Here is an 11,531-nt window from a genome sequence, read left to right on the forward strand (position 1 = left end):
ATCTTAAACAAACTGATCCATGATTGCTTGACACTCAGTTGACCTCCACTTCTTACATATGAGTCTGCAGGAAACAGACTGGGCTGGAATCGTTGTGTAAGGCAATTCTGGACTGGAGTGGAAATGCTTTACAGCATTCGCTGCTGCTGGCACCAGTATGGCTAAAATGTGCTTTCCCTCTTACACAGACAGGCCCTCTGGCATTAAATATCATGTAATCATATACCATTTCTTCATTCACTATTCCTTCCATGATTTCTGCAAATTAATTCTCCAAAGTAACAGCTCTTCAGTGAAAGTCTAAGACCTCTTTACTAGACATTATGTTTTATTTTTAAAATTTTAAAAGCTCAAATGAAGAGTTTTGAGAAAGTTACTTTTGATGTTGTTACTCAATAAATGTAAACTGATTTGTGTCAGCTGGAGATTTAGCAATCCAAGAGCAGAAGTAATATTATTAATGTCTACAATTTGTGTTTGATATTTAACTTTTTTCCATGGTAGATAGAAAATAAGAAAAAGAAAATCACTAGTGTGACTTTTTTATCAGTGAAAAGTATATATTATTTGACAATTTTGTTTTCCTTTGTACTTGGTAAAACAGATCAGAAGATAATTCATAATATCTAGCTAGAAATTTACTCTGGAGTAACAAAAAACTTTCTTCATGGACTTCCCCTTAGGTAGAGATTGGAGATTTTGAACGGCCTTTCTCAACTCCAGCAGGGCAAGTCACTTCCCAGTCTAAGTCCAATCAAACACTAAAGCAAGTTTTGGAGAGATTCTACCCTAAGAGATACAAGCAAGGTTGTTCAGAGGAACAGTTAAGGTGAGATGGGTTTTTTGATTCATACTTTCTAAAGATTTAGGAGTGAAACATGGAAGTTTTAAATTGTCACTGGGAATAATGTACTGTTGGGCTATATTTGCTTAAACCTGTGTTTGAAACTCATTTTCTCACTGATCTAAAGTACCCATTTCCTCTGCATATTTCTAATCTAAACAAAGGACCATTATCAATAACACATTCCAGCAAGAGCTGTAGCATACAGCACTGCACAGTGTTACAAAACACAGCGATTTTGAAATTCTTATTTTTCTTATTCAGCAAATCTAACTAGGTCTGTCTGTGCACAGACTTTTAAAGCATTACTGAAGTGAAGGACAAGAGGACGTGATCTGTTTGTTATTCTAGTGTGCAATCTCTGGCAGCCAGTCAAATCAGGAATGTGTAACTTAGTGGACTTACTAGTAAGGTATCACTTAATTTAAAATTAATAACCTGCAGGGCATTTAAGTCAACATCTACTGACGTGAAAACGAGTGGAACAGTGTAATAAATTATCCAAAGTCAGTGGTTTTGGAATCCAGTAAACATCATAGAAATGTTCTTCAATACAGAAAATTTTCAGGTTGAGAAAATTTAAAGCTATTATTATATACACATAATAACATTATTACATTCTCAGAAGACAATGGGGCATTCAAACTTAGTGAGCTTCAAAGAACAAATTCTAAAAGGTCTCAGATTAGATTAGATTAACTCATGGAGGGAAAGTGAAAGACCTATTGAACTGTTGAAGTAGTCCTACACTACAAGATCTCAAGATTACAAGATTACAAGCAGAGCTGGAAATCTGTGGTATGGGAAGGCACTCTGTGCCTGCCCTGTTGCCTCTATTTTTTTTGCTAAGGGTGCAGTTTGACTTCATAAACAGTAAGACCAAAGCTGCAAGTGATGGATCTTCCTTTACTGCACATTAGCCCTCCCTTTTCTTGGGCTACATCTAATAACCTTATGACTGCAGGTCAGTGTCCAAGAAAGGTATTCTGGGCTGGGGGTTTTTTGGGTTTTTTGAGAATCAGTTTTTCCATAGCATTGAACCAACTTGCCAAGGAGCCACAAATTCACAAAAGGAGCCAGAAAAAAAGCCCCGGTGTGAACACACTGTGCATCAGGAGCAGCATTTTGGATAGCAGTGCTCAGACACTAAGAGGGAGAAGTGCTAAGCCACGTCTTTCACACCTCCTGCCAGCCATGGGTAGATACGTGCTAAGCTGGATGGATTTTTGGAATGACAACTGACATAGCTGTTGAGTACTGATAAAGGTACATTGATTCTCTGCAGAGACACGTTAAACGCTGTCCCAGACTTTCTGCCTTTATGCTGCAACTGCTACATCAATATATAATCATAATGTTTCAGAAATTAGAAGATACTTAATAATTTTCATGTGCATTAAAATATTAAATGACATTTTGGATTTATTTAATTCTGTATCAGCAATAGTCCTTGTATTAACTGAAATTATCATTTTAAGAAATGGATTCTTTTGTTGCTTATTAAACTTGCTGTGGGCAAGCATTGGAATGCCCTTCAATGAGTAAATTCCATCCTTCATTTCAACAGACAGCTTTGCCAGCGACTGTCGACAAGATGGATGGCTCTCCGTGGGCACAGTGCCGCAGACTGCGTGCGCATTTATCTCACCGTGGCCAGGAAATGGCCTTTCTTTGGGGCTAAATTGTTTGTGGCAAAAGTGAGACATTTTAATGAGCTTGACTGGGGAGGGAGAGAAGGGGCTTAAATATAAATATAATTTGCAAATATTAGTACATTTTTATTGAAAATAACTGTGTGTACATGAGCTGATTGAATCTCCTGTCAAATCACTTTTTAAGTTATACACTGGTGAAATATAATAGCCATAGTACTAAGTGTATCATAATAGTAAACTTTCCACTTACTGCTTGTTTTTCATTATTAATCTGTATTTCCATTTCCTTATATCTTAGTTTGAGATAGCCTTTTAGGTTTAGACTCTTTTTACCTGATAACTAATAGAACATTGAAAAGTTACCATTAACTGGCTCTGGAAGCTGAACCTTGCAGAAGCACTAAAGGCTAAGAGTATTCAGAGCATTCCCTTCTATGCTGGCCTCTCTTAATTTATCTTAACCACTGGTATCTTAATTCTCTTGATTCAAATAACACCTCTGTTAAAGAGAACTGTCACCTCATACCTTCAGTTTTAATAGGTAAACCCAGTGTGTGTGTGTGTGTGTGTGTGTGTGTATATATATATATATATATATATATATATATATATATATATATAATTGCTTGTCAACACTCAGTTCTTTGTATATTTATATATATGAGCTAGTGGAAAACCTGTAAGACAGCTGACTATTTTATTAATGAGACTATATATTTTATTGGACTAAGTACCAGGGTAGGTTTCAAGTGTATTAGTTTGAGTTCGTAGTTCTGCCACTGGCCACCTACATGGCTTTGGGCAGGTATTTCAATTCCTTTACTGAAATCTACACTGTGAAGGAACTGAAGTGAGAACTGTGGATGGACAGAGGTCTATAATAGCTGAGAATTAATAATTATTCCCATATTGCCTTATTTTGAATTAGTAATTAAAGAACATTTCTCTTTGTAGCCTCTAGCAACACCCTCAGTTGAGAAGTCCTTCATATGGTTTGCTGTCCATGAAGATGGCATAAGCATCCTGGATTACAGCTCCATGGTAAGTGAAATTGCTATTTTAAATTTGGTCAAGATAGATTTCATTAATAATTATATGGAGAGATTCACCACCATACTATCTAAAAGATGTCACTTGCTTTCCATGCTAAGTTATCTTGTCCTTCTCTTAAAGCAAAACTTCATTCCTTTTAAAATGCTTTAATGTTGTCATCATTACAGTAGCACTAATAATAGAAGTAATGAATTCTTTGCAGAGAACTTATTTTTGTTTATCAGATACAGGTTTTTTTATAATTTAATGAAATGTTAATGTTTTAATCATTCAGATGTCAGGAAATCCATAGTTATTGTAATGTTATCACAATAACATTAATTTCATTTTCCTGGAGACTTAATTTTCCAGTATTATTCATAATACATACACTCTGCAAAGAGCAGTTACTTTAAAAGATTGTTATTTTCATTGTATTATTTTTGTTTAATAGTAGGTAATATAACCCAGCGTTATTTAATTATGTCATTTTAGGCTCAGATTTTTCTTTGATTTGCAACACAAGTTTTCACAGAGAATGACTCGTAATCAGTGTAAAAAGCAATGCCTGAGAAGATCCCTGCCTTCATTTATATCCTGCAAAGAAAAAGAATGGCATGCTGCTATTAGCAAGTGCTAATATTGAATATCAGAAAATTAAAATCTCAGCTTTATAATTGTGCTGATATGGGCCTTTTCATTACATTTCTTTGCAGTTAAAGAAATAATAAAACAAAGAGCATGAGGAGAGCAAACTGCAGCTCTCAGGAACAAGCAAAATGTGGTTGCATCAGACTGCAGAGAGCTCTACAAACACTGCTCCTGGAGCTATGGCATTTCTGTAGGGGATTGCCAGGTTAAGTACTGGCAGACCTTACTTGACATTCAAGGAATGCTCAGCATCCAGGGAACATTGGGATTTTCTGTAGGAAGGATCAGGGATATCAGAAATGATGTTCCAAAGGGTAGAGATAATACTATTTCAAAACTGAGGCAAAAATAGTTTTACTAGGGAAGGACACTAAGTTATTGTACAAACATTGTCAGTGTTTGTTATTGTACAATCATTGATGATGAAGTTTAAATGTAAACATCTGCAGAAAAAAATTATGAGGTACAGCAATAAATTAAATGCTGATCTTAACTCAGAGGCCACTATTATGTTGTTGAACACTGAATAGTAAGAATTGAGGGATGAAAAGCTGAGGAGCCTTGAAGAGCATTTAAGTTTCATCAGAGTTGTGAAAAAAAAAGAGAAGAAAATTTAATTTGTGTGTTTGCAAAACACAGAATAGAATACTGGAGTTAAATTCCTTCAGATATCTCATACTCTGCCATTTAATTTATTTAGACACTGCTTCAATTTCAAATGGAATCAGTAAGATTAACTTTTCTCAAAGTCAGTCAAGATTTGGGTAAATGGAATTACACACTTGAGTTTAAATCTTCTTATATTTTATCTAATTAATTTGGAATAGAAATAGAGGTCAAACTTAGAAGAGTTGTCTACAGTGAAAATTCCTCATCATGAAGGTCTAAATGGAGTTATGCCAAAATTCACAGTAAATTTCAGGATTCACAAGAGGCTACCTCTGCTGAAAAATACATGTGTAATTATGTTTTTAAAAGAGGAATTTGTCATAATCTGTTTTTCCTGAATTGTCCAGCTTAACTGCTTTGTGTTTTGTTCTGGGGGTTTCCTTTTTTCAGCGATTGACAGTTACATACACATATAAGAGTCTGATGACTTTTGGAGGCTATCAAGATGATTTTATGTTGGTTGTTAACAATGCTCAGACAAAGGACAAATCAACTGAAAAACACCTTTTTGCCATGACAAAACCAAAGGTTGGTATATTTTCTGAAACCGTTTTCCACCATCTGCTTTTGTGCTCTGTCTAGTGGGTAATCCCTAACAGATGTGAAAGATGAAACACCTTTTTTAATCCCACCCTGCTCAGATTACTAACGCTTGCCAGATGATTTTAGAGAGCAAATAATTAGTAATGTTAGGGCTAACTGTGACAGTACTGATGTGTTCCTATTCTTTTTGTGTCCCTGTCTATAACATTCCATATTTTTCATAGAAGGACAAAAAAGGCTGATAAGGACAGAAATTACATGCAGTACCTAAAACTTAGTCTGTTTGCCTAATCAGCACCAGAGATGATTTTTCAAAAAGTACATTTGGTATCTACAGTGAAATTGTAGAACACAACATCTGAAAGACCAGTCACTTCTTAAAAATCCTAGAATATTTTTCCTTTTGGTAAAAAAAAAAAAAAAAAGTCCTGCTTTTTAAATCTAGATATCTAGATTCTCTCCACTGGTAAGACTGACTGTATTAAAAAACAAAAACAACCAAAGGTTTTGCTGTTAGTTTGAACAAATTTATGAAATAATACAAAATTCCACTTATAAATTTGGTTTAAAACATGATTGTTCATACAAATAAGCATAGTAAAATACATGTGTTGAAGTTTCCCTCAGATTGTGCCCTTACAGAATCACAGAATGGTTTGGGTTGGAAAGGACCCTAAAATCACCTAGCTCTGTCCTGGGCAGGGAACCTACCATTAGACCAGGTTCCTCTGAGGCCCATCCAAGCTGGCCTTGAACACTTCCAGGGATGGCACATCCACAGCTTCTCTGGGCAACCTGTTCAGTGTCTCAGCAAGGTTTGTATGGGTCAGAAAGAGAAAATATGATAAAAACCTCCCTGAAGTCTTTATTCCCTTCATCTACCCTGCATCTTGAGTTCTCTGAGAAATAGATACTTTCTGGCAACACTTCTCAGAGCATCATCTTTTGGACTTCAACATCTCTCTCAAAATCAAAGTAATCTCTGAATCATTTAAGACTGTGAAAGACAAAGTATCTTTGATACATCCTGATGGGAATAATATTACATTATTTGCAAGGAGCAATAAAAAAAGCTTTATTAGTTATATCCTCTCTCCCCATCATTAATTTGTTAAAGTACAAGTACTTATCCAGTTGATGGTGATTGTCACTTGCTAAAAAGTTAGCTATTTTTTCAGCAGTCAAAACACATCACTGTATTTTTCAAAGAGTTTTGTATGTTCCTGTTATAGATTCTTGAGATCACTCTACTGATTGCCAGCTACATTAACAACTTTCATCAGCTAAAAGGAGCTGCTCATCACCTCTCTGCTCCAGCGTTACTGGCGCCTCAAACTGGACAGAAACTCAAGGAAATGGGGAGCCAGCCACTTCTTGCAATCAACAGACCAACTAAATGTCCCACTTTGTTATGAAAGGATTATGTATCATGATAATGCATCCTTGTTAGAGGGTTTCTACGTGGACTGCAAACCTTCTGTTGTACAAGATGTAGAGCATAAGCAGCTGTGTAAACAAAAGGAAGGTGGACAGGTTTGCATTCATTCAATTGCATATAACAGGAGTAGCCCTTTAATTAAAGCTGTGGCCTGAATTGGAAAGATGATGTGTCAGTTTAAGGGTTATGATTTACTGGGGATTGCCTGTGCCTACAGCTCAGAAAAAATGTATCTGTTTATAGTGATGGAAAAAGGTGTCATTGGAAACAATTGTACACATCTTATAGTTTTATAGATATATATACTCAGGGACCAAACTGTCTTCAATTCTTCATCTCTATTTTTCAAAATTAGATAATTTGTATAACTTTCATTTTGAAAAGGCATTTTTGTTTAGAAAAGCAGTCAAATACAAAATATTTTCCACTTCCAGTAACCATCCTTATTTGCTATATAAGTATCATGGGACTAAAAGGAATAAATCGTGTATAATTGTTTCTCCTTTGGAAAAAAAACCCAAATACATAAGCACATCATGTAACTATTACAAATTTAAAGAGTATTCTCATGATACACTCTAGCCTTTGTTATACAGCTGTTTTACTTGGCAAATCTTCAGCCTTAGTCACGTAAATTTCTAAATAAACTTATGCTCCAGCCTTTTGAAAAAAATCTTAATTGGATAGGCACTGTATTTAGTACAGTTTTGTTAAACAAGACTCTGTACCTAATTTCTCCTTTAATCCAGAATAATAATATAATACAGATGGCAAGAATGACTCACAATTCAAAACACAAGAAAACCATTGATTAAAATGTTGTGAGTAAACTTGGAGACCTAAAATCCATGTACAATATGTATAATGTGTATACATTGAGTCAGAATAATGTTTACTTCTTGTTTTTAATTTGTATCTATACATTTCATATTCTAATACTAATTAAATGTTCTTGCACACTGAAGATATGATGCTGCATCTGCACTATTGAACCTAGGAGCACTTTCCTGTTGCCTTTTTCAGGTGTAGACCTCAGTGCTACATAGGTCAAATGCATAGAAATTACATCCACTGTTTTTCTTGTCCTCTCTTTTTTGTTCCAATGCAAATAAACCACTTCTGCAGGCTCTGAAATGGATCAGCACCATGCTCTTAATAGATAATTTAGGTACAACCATGAAGGTACTCAAACATAAATCACTGTTCACGGACATTTTACAGCTTCCACTTCAACTCATGTTAATGATCATGGATCATTAATCCCTTACAGCCAGTCCTTATTGGTTTTTGTTTGACTATTACTTAAAACGGAAGCAATTTCACAATGAAAAATCTCAGTCTTACGTTCTTTAAACATTTCAAATGCTCATACTGAGAGAAAATATATTTTCAGCTTTTTTTCCTCTATTAAAAGTAGGGAGTATCTTCCTAAAGAATAAAAATAGATTGGAAGGGAAATACAGGCCATGCAGAGAATATGGTCTTAAAAAGGGGTAAGGCAGACAGGCAAGCTGGCTTTCTTTAGAAAGCTCTCAAAGTCCTGCCACAGCTCCTAAAGTCCACAGGACTAAAGCACCACTTGATAAATGGTACCATAGGCCATAGGCTTCCTCTTGAAAATTACAACCAAACAACACATGTACTATATCCAGATGCTTTCACTTTTGCAAGGTGGAAAGAGCTTCCTGGTAACTCCCACCCTTTGGTGGTGGTTGAGGCACTAGACCCTTCTTTTTCCATGGGGCAGAGACAGCAGCAGGAGGTTTTACCACCTCCTAGGCAGCCAGTCCCCTGCCATCATCCAGGGAAGCATCTTGGGAGCTACAAGAGACCTATGGCATTACTTCTTGTGTTGCACCCCATGGGAAATGATACAGACTCCATGGTGAAATCCATTTATGAATTAAAACCCCTTTGCAATCAGCAGAATAATAACTTTCTTAATTAATTAATAACTTAATTAACAGGTTTGAGGGGTGTTTACAAATGCACACGTTACTGTCACAGGTCACAGTATAAAACTTCTCAAATGTAATTAAAAACTTCAATTTACAAACACAAAAGTCTTCTTGTAATCATGAAATTTTGATAACCTGGAATACTCCAACTAGTAGTCTTTCCTAATTGCCCAGTCTCAAATGAATGTTGCAGATCACCTTCCATTATTAGAAGGCAAAAAAAGTGGAGTATTTTGCTAGTGAGCTTGTTCTTTTTGAAATCTTCATTGAATTTGAGACTACATGATAAACAATACAAACAGCTGATGTGCACATTTGGAGATTTCATTAACAACATTACAGACAGTTGTTTTATAAAGCCCTGTACAGTCTATGAAGCAGAGTATGACCTTCCTGCCTTTGTGTAGGAGACTCTAGATAGTGCTTTGCTTTTTTCTGTTAAGCTCTGCTGCTGCAGTATGTGCCTACATCATTGTCATCAGAAGCAATTCATGCATTAGTTCCCTTCTTTTGGCATGACTTTCCAGACTTACTAACTGCTCATTATAGGTCATCATTAATCCCATGTAGTCACATGACTAGAAATGCTGTGTTATTTTATTAAATAAATCCACTCATAGTTACCATGACAACACTGGGTTAAACAATGGAGCTGCTTCCAGTTTGATTAGCAGGAGTGAGGATTCTGTAGTGACAGTAACCTCAGCAGACACTTCCCTTCAAGGTAACAGGGTCGGCAAGTGGAATCTCTTTCACATGCAAGCACACTTCCAAATACAACTCTGCATATCTCAAGGCCTTGCTCCACGATAATCAAGCTCCAGAGTTACTTAAAGAATACCACACAGTGCAAGACAGCAAGGCTGAAAATTTCACAGTCCAAGCAGATAATCTGTTCTGCCTTTCCCACCAGCCCAAGCCTCATGAGTGCTCAGCATCTCGGTCTTAACCTTAAGTCATCCATCAAAGAAATTCATACTGTGCTACCTAATCCATGACTACAGCCCAGGTAGGAACCTGACCTTTCTCACCTCAGCAGTGGTGATGCTGTGGGAGCCGTCAAATGAGCAGCAGCTTCTGGGAAAACTTCCAATGCTCAAACTTGCAGAACCCAGGTTGTAAAAATACAGCCTAGGTTGCAAGAATACTATCAGGATGGTATTAGTATGTTAATACATGCAAGTAGACTTCACCTTCTGCTATGAACTTTTGAATAGCTTTCATGCTTGCTATGAGTTAGTAGTCAGAATCAACAATCCATGTAAATGATCAATGAATCTGAGCTTGACAATGACTGAAAAATCACTAGTAAATGTCTGTACAAACAATCACATTGTTTTGAAAAGACTATTTGGAATGCAATGTAAATTAATATATTACCTGAACTTCACTCTGCCGTGTCAATTTTTGAGCAGCAGTATTAGGCAAGAGAACGGCTGATTTCTAGAACAAACAAGACCCATTTACTCCTGTAGCACACCAGGCAAAGGATAAAACTTTAAGGTTTTAATACAATCCATAAAATGAATGGGTTTTGTTATTTTATATTTAAATTTTGTTTAAATTTGAAATAAAAACGTACATTTCCCTATGAAAAGAAGGCTTTTCATAGGTAGGTAGGTATTTGGTGTTGGAGTTCCTTGTCAGACTACCAGTTTTCACAGGTTTTAATGGCTTCTGAAGGAAGAAAATCATTCTTGCATAAAGGAATGCACCACGTAAACTTTTAGGTAGAGTTTTAATAGTCCATATAGCTTAGTGCAATCTATTAGTTTGAGTTAAAATTAACTAAGATGATAAGTAACTCAGTTATAATGAATTAGGGGAAAAAAAGTTTTGCGTGTGTGTGTTGGTTTTTTACATTTTATTAGGGCAAAAGAAACAGAGAAAGTTGAAACATAAAATACTGGAAACTCCAATTTAAATTCCAGATTGGGTTTCAATACATTTACTAACTGCACACCCTTTCACTGAGTTCACATGTGTACTGCAGCATCTTCCAGATTTGCCACCTCTGACAGTGAGTAAATGACTGTAAAATACTTTGCTTTTTATACTCCTGCTGTTGCAGCAATAAATGCAGAGGTCATAGTGCCAGAAGCAATTCCTACCATAGTTTTGCTCTATTTGGCAGAGCAAGAGCAGCTTTATCCAGGGGATTTTACTACCTCTAGGTGCTGGTTACAGATCAACCCTGGCTTCATAGATTGACCAAGATACCAAAAATGTTCTATTGAACTGAAATTGATAAAAAAAGTGAACTTAGACAGACATCAGCATGATCTGCAGTGTACAACACTACATAATTAAGTTTCTTTCTGGATTTTAATTAGCAAGACCACGGTTTCTATAGAACGTTAGCAAATTCCTGATAATATGCATGTAAAAACCTGGAAATAATTAAAAAAAGACAAAAATAGCCATATAAAGGCTTCTGGAACTAAAACTGGGTGATTATGCAAGCTAAATTTAGAAAAAAAAAATCTTAAAGAATGAACATTACTTAGGGTCAGGGGAAGGATACATCAGCCTTCTTTCGGTAAGGAAGAAGGAACAGTTAAAATGAAATCTAAGTTAATCATTATGAATGAGGCTGCTTTCCTTGATTTGATCAAACAGGTAACTGAATAATTTTAGTCAGGTTTTTCTGTCTCCACTCTCTGAAGATAGAAAGCAGCTCCTCAGCTAGAGAAGAGAGCTGTAATTGTTGTCATGGATTTTGGGTCACTTCTCTGATGTAG

The 11,531-nt window shown here is 35.9% G+C and overlaps 1 protein-coding gene across 6 annotated transcripts in view; it reads left to right on the forward strand.

Moving 5' to 3' along the window:
• Positions 1-7,970, forward strand: part of PLEKHH2 (pleckstrin homology, MyTH4 and FERM domain containing H2) — a 49,215-nt gene extending 41,245 nt beyond the window's left edge. For 5 of the 6 annotated variants that reach the window (XM_015622979.3, XM_015622976.3, XM_015622977.3 and 2 more), the window contains 5 exons: positions 684-829; positions 2,412-2,541; positions 3,454-3,540; positions 5,242-5,379; positions 6,627-7,970. In XM_015622979.3, coding sequence (XP_015478465.1) covers positions 684-829; positions 2,412-2,541; positions 3,454-3,540; positions 5,242-5,379; positions 6,627-6,809 — 684 coding nt within the window. In that variant the 3' untranslated portion in view covers positions 6,810-7,970. Of the gene's footprint in view, positions 1-683; positions 830-2,411; positions 2,542-3,453; positions 3,541-5,241; positions 5,380-6,626 lie in introns of those variants that run through there. The other variant, XM_033513327.1, reaches the window with a different exon arrangement.
• The last annotated feature ends 3,561 nt before the right edge of the window (positions 7,971-11,531 follow it).

The sequence above is a fragment of the Parus major genome, chromosome 3, assembly GCF_001522545.3.
Source record: "Parus major isolate Abel chromosome 3, Parus_major1.1, whole genome shotgun sequence".
Classification (NCBI taxonomy): domain Eukaryota; kingdom Metazoa; phylum Chordata; class Aves; order Passeriformes; family Paridae; genus Parus; species Parus major.